Source organism: Manis pentadactyla, chromosome 10 (assembly GCF_030020395.1).
Source record: "Manis pentadactyla isolate mManPen7 chromosome 10, mManPen7.hap1, whole genome shotgun sequence".
Lineage (NCBI taxonomy): Eukaryota > Metazoa > Chordata > Mammalia > Pholidota > Manidae > Manis > Manis pentadactyla.
In genome coordinates, this window is record NC_080028.1 from 89,709,985 (window position 1) to 89,723,779 (window position 13,795).

The 13,795-nt window shown below is 46.6% G+C and overlaps 1 protein-coding gene across 4 annotated transcripts in view; it reads right to left on the minus strand.

Annotated features, from left to right (window-relative positions):
- Positions 1–708: 708 nt before the first annotated feature.
- The window catches only part of AUTS2 (activator of transcription and developmental regulator AUTS2), a 1,225,237-nt gene continuing 1,212,150 nt past the window's right edge, over positions 709–13,795 (minus strand). For all 4 annotated transcript variants that reach the window (XM_057487216.1, XM_036907884.2, XM_057487218.1 and 1 more), the window contains 5 exons: positions 11,430–11,571; positions 8,286–8,363; positions 7,340–7,423; positions 6,009–6,231; positions 709–3,809 (listed from right to left, as the gene is read on the minus strand). In XM_057487216.1, coding sequence (XP_057343199.1) covers positions 2,570–3,809; positions 6,009–6,231; positions 7,340–7,423; positions 8,286–8,363; positions 11,430–11,571 — 1,767 coding nt within the window. In that variant the 3' untranslated portion in view covers positions 709–2,569. The remainder of the gene's footprint in view (positions 3,810–6,008; positions 6,232–7,339; positions 7,424–8,285; positions 8,364–11,429; positions 11,572–13,795) is intronic.

Below are 13,795 nucleotides of genomic sequence, written 5' to 3' on the forward strand. Positions count from 1 at the left end.
CCCATTTCTGTTCACTTCCCTTTCTAATTCCAAGTCGGCAGCCACCTGCATCCTGCTAACCTGGACTGCTTTTGCTTTTTCCAGTAAAGATACACACACCAATCCAAACAGCAGTTCATCAGTTTGACACAAAAAAATTTAACAATGTTTTACACTTTGAAAAAACATAACAGGTCTTAGCAAATGAAGGAGCAGTCTGCAAGTTGATGAGGGCTCTGCCATATAATCCAAGGAGACACAAAGCCGAGACACGAGCAAGTATCTGGAGGGTCTTATGTGACATACGACTGAGTCCACAGACTGAAATGCAAAGGAACAAACAGCAGACTATTGTCAAAGGCCCTAGGTCAGATGTCATTAATGCAGATAAAGCAAATGCTGAGTTTTGAAGTAGGCCTGAGACACCAAGGGCTTTTGCTAACTTGGCCCACATGTACATCATCTATGAAATCCAGAAGTACCTGCCCATGACTTGCAAAATTTTGCTTAGACATTACCAAAAAAAATCCACAACTGACTACGTGCAAATGCTTCCAGAAACTACTTGGTAGGTCACTAACTGAGGTGGGGTGGCCAGCCACGGTGGGTCAGTCTTCTGTTCTCACCTGGGCTGGGTTCAAGGTGGTCCTTTACAAAAGCCCGGTTTCGCAAATATGGCTTCTTCCCTAAGGTAAGGATGGCCATCTCACACAAACAAGCAGCTAGAAGCTTAGTTCACATTTTTTAATAACATGGCACAGTTTACATTACACAAGAAGGCTCCGCCGATGAGAACATGCTGGAGAGTCAGTCGCTGCACTTTCTTCTCACACAGGACCTAGAAAGGACTTTATTACATACAGGATAAACAGCAAAAAGGTCTGTATAGAACAATCTCTTTACAATACTAAAATCTACCACTACCGTTCCAGTGTACATATTCCTTGGATTTTTTTTTCTTTTTAGTTGTCTTAAAAAAAAGAAAAAGCACTGCACAACATTTGGAGTTCACAAAAATCTGAAGCTCACAACTAAACCTTCAGTTTACTACTAAAATAGATCTCTCTGCTTATTAGAAACAATGGCCTGTAGTTAACTTTTTTTTTTTGCAAAAACAGGATAACAACATCAGATAGCACTTTAATATACTAGAAGACCAAATGGAACTAATTTTATTTCATACATATATTTTACAGTCCAGTAGACAAGATATATTGTAGTTCTCTGCTAGTAAAGTCATATTCTCTCCAAATATGTAGACAAGAGGCTTAATGTATTATAAAAGTATTATGAAGAAACATTTAAGATTGATGCAAACTTAAAAACACACGCACACACAAGACTTTGTCTCTGCCACCTTTCACCCTCTGCAACTCTCCATGGCTCCACCATGTAGGCCTGTTAAGCTATTCCCAGACTTTATTACCAACTGGAACACGAGTCACATTAGGAAAAGTGCACCTTAACTTCATCAGCTATTGAATACGGTGAAAACATATCCATCATCTGAGAAAACTTGAAGCTTTCTTTCAGGATCTGTTTGGGTGTAATTAAACCTCATTACAAAGTGAGGAGGTGTGTAAAGATATGAAATAGGACACACTAAAAAACGTATGGCTCCCACAATGAGGTGTGTGTGAAATCACGTTATGGTGACAAGATGCTGGCAACCTGTTTGTGTCCCCTGATTTTGGCATCTGACAACACCCCTCCTCCCTGGCACTGGCTGCCTGCATCCTCATTCCCTTGATGGGGCTGCACTCCCCCCAGAGCTCACAGCGGCAACTTCAGATGCAGTTTCAGCCTGGGGTCCACTTTGCAAAATAGGATGTTTCTCCGTTTGAAAAAAACAAGCAAGGAAAAGAGAGTCCTATCACATAAGCGCTTGTTCAGGGAAAATATGACCTTAAGTATGTTGTAAATGGGTTTGAAAAGGCTCCTTTGAATTAGGTGGGCTTTTGTGAAAAGCCCGAACATTCATTGCATAGTTGAAGGGTTTAGCTGTCTATAACAATATATGGGAACACAGCCACAGCCGACTGTGTTCACTGAGATTAAGTTTGCAAATAGCACATTTTAAGAAGTATTAATGTATTATGTTACTTAATCTTTATCTATTTACATTTGTACAAAGTAAAGCTTTCATCTTACCCTTTTGCATATATGAACCATTAGCTCATGAAGCAATCTTTTTTTTTTACATAACTATGTACATGGCCTTCCCTCCTCACCTGACAGAGGTTTGCCCAGTGGGCTGTGGGGACGGGTGTTTGGGTTCTGCTTTCCCCGATTATCACCATACTGGTGTGTGCTGTCATCTTCACTGTTTTGGTTCAAATCAAAAGTTTTATATGTGAAACCAAAAGAGTCGGAGACATGAGAACATATGACTTGCCTAAAAGATCTGAAAAATTTCAACATATAATATACAAAACATTTCAAAATCTGCACTGAGTCTGTACATTTTTTACAAGGGGAGGCATGGGGCTTCTGCCCCCGGTCCGGGAGAACGGTCCTTTCTCTCCCCCACGCTCCAAAGCACACCGGCTGTTTGCTGTGGGGTTTCTTCCTCCTCTGTGTCCTGGTCTCCTTACCGGGCTTCAATATCCTTCAGCGTGTGGGAAGGGGGCCTCTCCCGCATCTCTGCAGACAGAGGAGTAGTCCTGCGGGGGGAGACGGGGCGCCCCCCCAGCGTAGAGATGAGCGGCGGGGGCGCGCTCAGCGCCGCTGTGGGCGGGGTCTTGTTGAGGAGCCCATTCTGGTGCCCCGAGGGGGGGCTGATTCTGGGGTAGTGCATGCTGGGCAGGCCGGGGGCAAGGAGGCTGGGGTGGGGCAGGTGTCCGTCGAGGGAGGCGGGGTGCACAGAGTGGAGCCGCGTGTGCTCGTAGTCCTCCCGGAGCATGTGCAGGCGCTCCCTCTCGTCCAGGTGCGCCCCTCGCTCGTGCTCCCGCCGCGGGTCCACGGACAGTGGGTGGTGGTGGTGGTGGTGGTAATCGTGAGGCTCCCGGTCCCGGAAGGAGCGCTCAGCTTCATACAGCCGGGGGGTCGAGAGACGGTGGAGAGGGTCGTTCCTGAGCAGAAAGTCCCTGCCCAGCGGGTCTCTCCTGTGAATGTCAAGTTCTCGGTAGGGATCCCTCAGAGGGTCCCGGATGGGGTCCCAGTGGAAAGAAGGGTACGGGAACCGCTCTCCGCCCGGGATGGGGCTGATGCCCATGAAAGGCGTCATCATGCGAGTCCTGTCCAGGCCGCTGATGCTGTTCATGGGGTGAATGCCCGTCACCCCCACCGTCATGGGCATCGAGGCCAGGGGCCCGGGGTGCACGCTGGACGAGGAGCTCGGGGGCGGTGGCTCCGAAGGCCGGTGGCTCTGGGCGGCCTCCGGGGGCAGGTCGTGGTCTTCCTTGCGCTCCTCCTTCACCTTGACCTCTGAGCTCTTCTTGGGGTTCTCGTAGGCCGGCTCGCCCTTGCGCGGCTCAGCCTCGCGGCTGGAGGTGCTGTTGGGCCTGGCGCTCTCCACAACGGGTGTACGCACGTACGGTGATGGTCCCCGGGCCAGCTGCTTGGCCTCCTCGCCCACGGCTCGCCCCTCGTGGCCGTGGCCATCCTTCTCGGGCGGGTGGCTCTCCTTTGCCTTGTGCTCGTCGGCGGTCAGGTCCTTCCGGGATTCCGAGTGGTCTCTCTCCCTCTCTTTGGGTTTGTCTTTCTCGCGAGCCTCAGTGTTCAAATGACCCCTGATCTGTTCGGCGGAGCTGCGGTTATGTCCCAGGGCGCTCACTGGGAGTGCGGGTGCTGGTGAAGGGTGGCTGGAGTGTCTTTTCTCAACGCTTTCCCTAAGGAAGGAAGAGGGGAACAGGGAGGCCAATGAAGCGGGCTTGTCGGCCTGGTGGGGGGCTGCCGATGAAATGGCAGTGTGAAAAGGACAGGCTTGGGCATGGATCCCACGGCTGGGGAGGCAGTCAGATGTGCCCTTCCTACGGCAAAACCAGCCGCTCTGACCTTCCGTAGATCTTAGAGGAATCTTTACGGGGTGAAGTGCTAGGGATGAGAGTGAGTGGGAGACCCTGCCGGGAACAATCCTCTCTGCACATGAGAGTCGAGACCACAGAGGAAGAGCTTCCCACAGCTGACATGGGCCACTGTGGCCGGAGAGTCAAGTGACACCCCACACAGCCCCATCTAGGTTCTCAGGATCTCTTACGGTTATGAATAGTTTTAAGAGCCCAGATGCAAATACAACCTTCCTCCCAACACTGCAGCACACAGCCAGGGGGAGGAAGACTAGCGAGAAGGTTATGGGGGCTTCCCTCTCCTGACATCAGAATGAAGGGACACAGACACAGAGCATTTCCAAGACACCGGACATGAGGGGGTGTGGAGGAAGCCACAACCTCAGGACTCTGGGCCGTGAGGAATGCTCTTTTGCATTAGGAAGGACAAGGAGTCCAAACTCTGACGAGAAGACAAATGGAGGAAGCCAGTAGGAAAGGCGGTCTGGAGACACAAAACCTCATGGGGCAAATTGGGAACAATTTAAAGAGCATATGTGAATGGAAATATGAAAGAAGAAATGGAGGGACCTGCATTGGATGGGGCAGAGGAGCAGAGCAAATGCAAAGCAGCAGGAATGACAGCAGGGTAAAACCGGAGGTCACACTGAGAGCCGGGGAGTCTGGGGCAGCCCTGAGGCAGACTTGGTGACAGGGTGGAGAGAAGCAGGACAGGGGCAAGGGTGGCCACGGTGAGAGGACTACAGAGGTTTCCTCTACAAACTTGGTTTCTAGCCAACACGGAGTCTATGAAGAAGTGCATCTTGGAAAGGCAGGGATGAAGAAGAGTGTATTGTATTAAGTTTCCTGGCTTTCGTCCAAAAGGCCATTTGACTCCACCAAGAAAAATGTGCAAAGGTTAGCTGCCACAGCCTATTTGCCTTGACTGGCTGTCCAAAGAGAGCTCCTGGCGAGGATATGCCCGCTTCGGGGGCAGCTCACTGGGGCGACTTACAGCTTGGAGCTCAGTGTCAGCAACGGCCCTCCAGCTGCGTATGACTTTTATCATACTGTCCTGAAGGAAACTGTCTTTTTCTTTTGTAAGAAAGAAGTCAGTTGGCATGATGGCCTGCAATGAACATCTCCTAATCTGCTACATTTAGAGTTCTGCGAATCTTTTTAATCACTAGGAAATGCACACATATACACAGACATCCATACAATATACACAGTAAAGAAAACTAGAAATCTGGATCATATTTGAGACTTAAGTACCAAAAAGAAAGTGTTACTCAGTATTTTCTATGAAGCTCATCTTGTGTACTTATCAGTTCGTTCACAATGAAAATAGTCTAAAGAATGAAATAAAAAGGGATCCTTTGTCAAGAATGCTTACAACATTCTCCAGAAAAAATACTGTGACACTTTCCTCTTTAAGGCTACTTCTGCTTGAGGCATGGATTACCAAGTACAGAGATAAAAATGGTTAGTAAAATTTTAATTGTCCTCTGGCAAAACAAAACCCAACCCAAAAATACTTGACATTTCTCTCCATCTAAGTTAGCAAAATTTTATTAGTCATCTGTGAGCCCAGGATTTGAGTTTGAACAAAATTTGAGAAAAATATGGTGAGACAATGCAAACATGGCTTTCTAAAAGAAAACAAAAAGAGAGAGAAAAACCTATGGATGGTTTCATGGACTGCACGAACTTGAAAGCAAATATGGTGTTGATTCATGCTGTGTGTGTTCGGTCCAAAGCTCCGACTCCCTGCCACTCAGAGGAAGATGTGTATCTGGAGAAACTAACGCTCACAGGGACTGTGGAGGTTCTCAGTGTGGAGGTGCTTCTGGGTCAGGAATCTCTCGCTATGCTACGAGTGGACCCTACGGTCACAGTGCCCTGTCGGGCCTGGGCGCTGGCTGCCTGTGAGCAGCGGGTACGTGCCAGCTGGAGCTCGAGGCTGGGACAGGGAGGGTGATGGCCAAAGTCGGCACAGAGCGGGCTCCCCGGGTGGGACTCGAGAGCAGGTTCTTTCCGTACCTTTCTTTGTCATCTTTACTAACAGAGGCGTCTCGTTTATCTACATCTCTATCTCTGTCATGAGCTGCAGCGGACGCGCTACGCTCCAGCTCGCCTGGCTTCAGCCAGGGCGGAGGGGTCGGGAACGACGGAGGTGTTCGGTGCAGCCGGTTCCAGGGTTCGTGAGGGTTGCTAAAGTTCTGCACACTGGGGCCATCCTTGTGGCCGAACATTGAGTTGGGTGCTGAAATGGTGAAGTGGAGAACAAAAAGGTTTAAGAGAAATTATATAATCTGCCGTAATGAAGGTACTTACCAAAAAACTTCTAACAGCATTCAGAGTTAAAATGAATACATATTATTGGGAGCTGGAAAAGGAAAGGAGATCAACAGATTCATTAGAGGAACTCTTGTCCTACACGGAGAAGCAGCTCACAGCTGTTTTTTTTTTTTCTCTTTTCTTTAACCAAAGGCAAAGGGGTGAAAGGGGGTGGGTTAAAAAGGATAACCTAATGACACCTTTCTGGTGCATGCGGAAGTCCCGAGCGAATGTGCAGAGGGTATATAGCCTGATGGTGTGACCCAGCCTGATGATGTTAATTCCAGGTGGAACTCCTGGTCATCCCCACCCACAGCCGTGCTGCTATGACTGCTACTCTTCCCATAGCTTCAGCAAGCTGCGACAGGTGTCATTAGAGACCAGACAGGGCCTTGCCCTAAACAGATACTAGGTGGAACTGGGATGGTACGCTCAGAGCTGCATTTTCGGTCTCCTATATCCAGAGGAGAAGCTATATTGATGGCATGGAAGAAAAGGAACATTTGGTGACTAAATAATGACTGGAACATGAGCCCAGTGGGCAATGCTTCTCCTATTCAGATACTTTTTAGTAGAAGAAAATGACGCGGTCCTTCCAGATTATGGATATGGAATGCTACTGTCTCCCTGATATTCTTCATCGAGTTTTTTCATTCCCACTAATACCAAAGGCAAGATGAGATTTAAAAGTTCATGTCACTTCTCATGGGTGCTGCAGATAAAGCTTTGGATATAGAGATGGAATATGGATGAACCACGAACGTAAACAACTTCCTGGAGTTCAATCAATGACATTTCCTTCCCTGGCACCCGGTGACACACACTAACAGTGGGCTAGCTCTTAAAACACTGGCTTTGACGCAAACACACGCTTGTACCTAACTCCATTGCTGAGGTCTGCTTTTGCAATGATAGGACCCAAATTTGCCCCCCAAGAGCCTAATTTCCTTTCGTCTAAAAAGATCTTGAGCCATAGACAGATAAGAGGAAATAAACGGTCCAAGGCAGATTTTAAGAAGTTAAGAGGTACTCACTAACTGAAGGATTCCCAAGTCCCCCGAAGGCATTGCCACCAACTGCTGCCAGGCCGGTGAATGTAGATGGACGATTAAAAGGCTCTGCAAACAATATGGGGAAGGCGGGCTCTGTCAAGTGAGGAACGTGAGCGTTTCCTGGAGGTGGAGTAAGTGATGTGGGAAGCTGGCCCTCTCTATGCTCAGACCTGATCTGACCCACTTCTACCAGATCACACAAAAAGTGTTCACTGAACTTGCATCTGGGTATTGGGTTAGGACAGTATTTACAAGAGATATTTTTCCACAACTGCATTTTGCCCATTCCTCTTCTGCTGGGTGGGGCACATCACTCAAGCCATGATGTTCTCTAAGATGCCTCCCTGCACTGTCTCCCCGTGATGAAATTCTGAAGGCACAAGTGTTACACACCCTGCCCTGTGTGCACCATCACCTGCATCTGCTTGTACACTTGCAGGAAATATCCAAAAACTGAAGGTTACTGATAAAGCATGCACCCTCACTAGGAAGAAACATATTAACAGGGAAGTGAAATGTGAAGTGATTAAAAAATAACAGGGACTGTCTCTTCGTAACATCATCTTGTCTTTCTTTCCACTTCCCAGAGGTGCCCTTAAACATGGGGCAAGACTTCAGCATCTTCTTCCCGTGGCAGGGACAAGCTGGGGTAAACATGGATTCCCTGAGTACAAGGCATGGCTTCACCTACTGCATCAGAGCACTTCGGACAGAGCCACTCCTGAGCACATAGACCTACTACTTTAAGAATGTGGTATAAGAGGAGCCAAAATCGGATGGCAGGCACTCGAACTTCTACAAGGACACCGTCTCCCTAAGTCATCTGTAAGATGTCTAGGACCATGGCCAACTTGCTGGGAAGACCAGAGCACAGGAAACAAAGGTTTTCTGAAACGCACATCATTTCTTGTCCTGAGGGGCAACTCACCCAGGTGAGCAGCAGGGTTAAGGAAGTTGCTGTGATGAGGAGGCGGCCCAAAAGGGGTTCCAGTTGGGTGTGCAGCACCTAGTAGTCAAACATGAGGGAATTAGATTGCACCGGAAGCCAATCTCTGGCATGCAGCAGGCTCCTAGTTGCCTAAGGGCCGCTGAGAAAATGAGACCATATGCTAAAGTAAGGATGCAGATAAAGTCCACCCAGGCAACATCCCAGGAAACAAAATGTTGTTAAGAAGTAGAAAATAAATCACGCTCTTTCCTTCTTCCAAGTTGGGCTGGCCACCACCAAAAAAAGACATTTCATTTTACTGACTCTGACATACAGTGTAATAAACAATGAAAAATACCATGGGGTGGTGGGAGAGTCTATAACCAAATAAACTTGGAAAAATGCCAAGTTAAAGGATTCTTTACAGATGGACTACCTGGAGCCACTGGTATATGTTCCTGGGCTCATTGATTCTCTAGCAGGGGAACACTTGGTCATGGAATACTGTTATCACAGAGCATCTCAAGGGGCAAGTCTTTCACTTTGAGCAGCACCAATCCGGAAACTACATCTTAGGGTCCCTGGATTTGGAGCGGCTGTCATGAAGTGGCCTATCTGGGCCTGTACTGTTTTGGGTCCCTGTAGAATCCCTTTTCCTGAAGAACGTGTCAGTAGGCATGACAGCACTTAAGGACCGTTTAAGGCCTGATCCTGACTCTCACCACTATTGAGTTACAGTAGTTTATGGGAGATAAATCTTCCAATATCGCCCAGTCTTCCATGCCAGGAGGACGTAGTTTATTCACATGTTTTTGGACACCAACAATCTTTTACAACTGACTCTTATTTGCCTGCCAGGGACTCAGTTCTAATAAGTGGCCTTACTTCCCTTGGTTTTCCCTTTGTGCACATTTCCTCCTTTACTTTACAATTTGCCTTAAACAGTATGCATTTCTTTCAGATGCTGCAAATCCTATTCTCGAAGGAAGCTGCGAAAGGAAAGAGGGAAGAAGGGACATAGAGTTGTGTGCATGTGAGTTATGGAAGGACACTATTTCTAAAAAATGATGGCATCAGAATAGCTTGTTAATATGCAGCTGAGAGCTGAGGTGGTGAGCTCTCTGGCAGGCAGGCTTGGCTCTAGTCTTCCAAGGAAGCCCGTTTAGTTTATTTAGGGCATTAGTGCCCAACACAAATGTAAGTGGCTAAATGTAACACATAAGTGTCAATCATACTTATCAGTTAAAAGTTTCCACTGTTCTGGGCAAAATGCAATGCAGCATACACTGAAGAAGATGACCTCCCAGAATGGAAGTATAAACAGGGCCTGAATGAATTTGCTAATAACTATCTCATAATCCCTTGCATTTTGTCTAAGTTCCTATGAACAAGTATAAATTCCCTCAGGAATATAGATTAAATGGAGGAACGTTGTCCCTCCCCATACCCTATTAATTTACGTTTGGGGTTTCGGTTCCCTGGACGGTAAGAGACTGTGGGCCTAGGTGAGTGGGAAGCCACGCAGTGCGTAAGGACTGCTGCTTTGTCAAGGTACCACAGAACTGGAAGGCACTGGAGGAATCATCTGTTTCACCCTAGACAGTGACTTTTCTCCACCCAGGAAGTGCAAAATGATACCCTGTCCTCAAAGCAAATACAGGCTGGCATATTTACTAGGCGTTAGGCGTTAACAGCATTGCCAGCTAAATAAAAATTTGGCTGCATACTGCCTGTAGTACAAGCTAATTAATGCTTCGATAAAGACTGGAGCTTTGCTCAGCCCAGGGCCCCCAGGGGTGCCTTGCAGTTCCAGAATTATTGAAGCGAAAGAAGCCAGTTCATCCGCCTGACTCAAACGGAAGCCAGGGAGAAATCTATTTCTCTCCAAAAATTGCTCTTAATGTAGCCCTGTCTCAGAGCCTAGGTGCCATGGTAACAAAGCCTTCAAATATGTCCCTAGACAGAACTGACAGCGAAAAATCTGAGACCTTAGCAAATCCCATCTACCCTCAGGGGCGATTCACGTGCTTTGGCAATGAGGCTCATTACAATGATGATTTCTTGCAATGTGGGAGTTTCTTTCTGAATGGAAGAGCCTTAGGTCAACCAGAAATGAGTCTTGGATAAAAGCCTGGAAAGGCAGCAGACAGGATGGATGTGAAATTTGTTCCCCAAGGGCTAGAAACAGGAAGCCCCTTGAATATTTATGTGCCGAAGTATAAACTGTACTTAGCACAATGGGGATGAAGTTACGGAGCCTGTCCCCAGGACGGGCCCAGTGTCGTCACTTACAAGTGTTAATGCGTGGAGCTTTGTGCCAGGAACCATGCACAGAATACAGCTTCCGAAAAGACTGGACGATAAGGAAACTATGATATCAAGGGTACTGTTCTCCTTTACTTAATACTCCTTGTAGCCACTGCCTCCTGTTTGTATGTACGTGGACCAGAAGGGGTGGTTATCTGATGTAGAGATCCCCTGGGGCCCAGCTTTGGCATATCTGATTTGGCATGTGTGTGTATACTCAGAGGTTAAGGAACAGATCTCTTGGGTGTTTAATTCCCTGTCCCCTATATTTCCTGCATCACTACACCCCCTAAGAAATGACATTAAGTTCTGCAGCAGAAAAAGCCAGTAACCAACTGACTCTCCCTCCTTATCACAGACCGTACCACTGGTAACTGTCTTCATCGCACTTCTTTTAACCTTTGAGCCTTCAGCGTGACTAAAGATCACAGTGCAAAATTACCAAGTGTTCTATGAACACCAACAGTAAGGGCAACCACATTGTGACACAATTCCTAGCACTGTTTCCTTCAGATTCGCCCTTGCAATCTTTCTGATCTTTTTCAATAGCAATTGACATGCTTGTGAGTTATACTGTTTTAATATGGAAGCAAATGTGAGCTGAAGCAATATGAGTCCCCTAAGGGAAAGTGGATCTTTGTTCCCTTCTTTAAGGAAAGAGAGCATATCAGAGGAGAAGGGGCCATCTCCCTAGATGTGCTGTGATGCTGCCTTACAGGCTAGCGTAAACTGTATTTTTTTAAGGAGTGACCAAGAGGCAGTTCACAGCACAAACTTAATTTATTTAGCTACCTGCAAACTACATTTCTCAGTCCTTCTTGCCCCCTCTGAACTCACCAGCGGCAGAGAACAAAGTTGAAGGCCGTGCCAGGTCATGGGGGTGGTGAATGGCTCCAAAGAGACTGGGACCTGGAGGGCGGCTCAGGAACTCGGGTTTCAGTCCAAAGTCCAGCTTATGTGGATCTGACTGCATCTGTTTCTAAGGCAGCAAGGGAATAAAAGATGAAACCGCAAGAAGAACAGCAGGGGAGAAAGATATTAATGAGGAGGCTAAACTCACCAGAGGAAAGAGGAAAGTCCACAGAATGGTGCACTCAGGCCCTGAGCTCCCATCAAGCTCAAGGACACCTGCTGTGAGAACAGTAACCCACAAACCATTTCACCCTCAGGTGCCAGACAGGCAGGTTAACCTAGGAGGGATCAGTAGTGCCTGCTACTGGATGGTACATGTTCTTTTGGTCTTTGGGGTTATATGGAGAAATAGAACCATATCCTATTTATTCAAACTGCCATTACTCTGATGTAGTTTATTATTTGCTATAAAGACCCATTTTAACAAGTTTTTAAAATATTGCATTTTAAAGCTCATTTTATTAGGAATTCTGCATGAATAATCTGCTGTGTAAATTGTTTAATGACTCTTTGCCATGCTCTCATAGATCACAGTACATTAGTAACTGAGAATTATGAAGAAATATTTGCGTGCCTCCAAGCTAATTTTCAAATAATCATTGTTACATTTTAAAAAAACCAACCCAGGAACACAGTAGGGATATTCATTTCACTAATGGGGCTCTTTTCTTTGCTTACCACTCCCAATTACCCTAGGAAGAGCAGATCAGTCCAGACCAGTGAGTCACTGGGAACCCCTCTTGTGAAGTTCTTGCCACCAACTGCCATCATTCTAGTTCCTTTTATTTGTATATCTGCCCTCACCTTCCTCTAAAGCTCTAGAAACTGGTTCATAATCTTCCTCCTGATTCCTTTCTTTGGTATCATTCTTGAAGCTGGCAGCCCTCTCAAGTATCATGGTTTCAAAGCTGCCCCATCCAGGATTCCCAACAGCTTTCTCTGAACTGGCTTCACATGTCTGCACAAGGACAAGCACCAGCTGCGGTCCGGCCTGGGGGCTGAAGCTTGGTGTTTCCCTTCTGCTGCGACTACCTGTCCACCTTCTGGGCTCCTGCCCCTTGACAGCCCCTCTACTCCGACTCTCACTCTTCCAATCTCTTAAACTCATCTGATGCTCTCAGTCTATCTGGCCCCACGCTACCTCAAACTCTTATCATGCTCTGCCATAAACAAATTCTTATCCCACTGCACAATAAAGCGAGCAAGGAGGCATCTGAGCTAGCATGAGCAAGAATCACAAGAGACAACTGCCATTCTCTCAGCTGCAGGTCACGTCATGCCCATTCACAGTGAGACCTACCCAAGCACCTTGAGCTGGAAGCAGACAACACGTTCATCATTTTTTATGCACACACTGATCCTCCCTACTGAACTCTAAGCACCCAGACACCAGGACAGGTGAGTACCCTCTGAGCCTGGGACAGTAAGTAATGTGTAGGGGATAGGCTCTCAAGAAATATTTGGTGAGTGGCAAGAAGAATAAGTAAATGAACATGAAAGAGAAAGGAGACAATGCAATTTCTACTTAAATCTATAGGGAATACTGTCATGGAAGTCCCACCATCAAGTAATAGCCAAACCCCCCAAATGAAGCTTCTAATTCACTATATATAAATCTATAAAAATCTTTTGAGTACTTCCTTTAATTTGATTGCCAAATTATTTAGTGCTGATATTGCATGGTACACAGCACAGTTTCATAAACCACAACTTAGGTCCATGAAGCAAAATGTAGCTGGGGGAGTACAAAGAGTTTGCTGCAAAGGGAAGATCAACAGTTATCTCACGTGCAAGGTCTTCCTAATTGAAATGGGATAATGAAAGTCTTAGTCGCTGGGGACACGTTCACGGAAAATAAGTTGCAAAATGGCACATACAACATCCTTCATCGCTTTTAACCAAATGAGTTACATGGAGAACGTGTCTTACCTACCGTTCCGCTAACCACATCATCCAGAACGAAAAGTGAATTGAAGTAAGCATCTGAATCTAGTCAGCTCTTCAAAGCACACACATTTTCTAACGAAGCTGAACCGTAAGGCTTCTAATTAAACTTTGCGTAACAATGAAGTTAAAAGTGAGCGAAACAAACTCACTGATGGGTTGTTCTGAGAAAGATCGGGTATTTGGAACTAAAGCAGAATGTCTTAGTGACCTCATCAGTCGAGGTTGGCTTTTTAGCTTTAACTAGGTTTTTTATTTTTTAATCATTTAGCCATTAAAGAAAAAGCATTTCTGTGATGCCTGTCTCTCCCTCCTTGTTGACTGGCTTCTTGACAACAGTTCCCAAA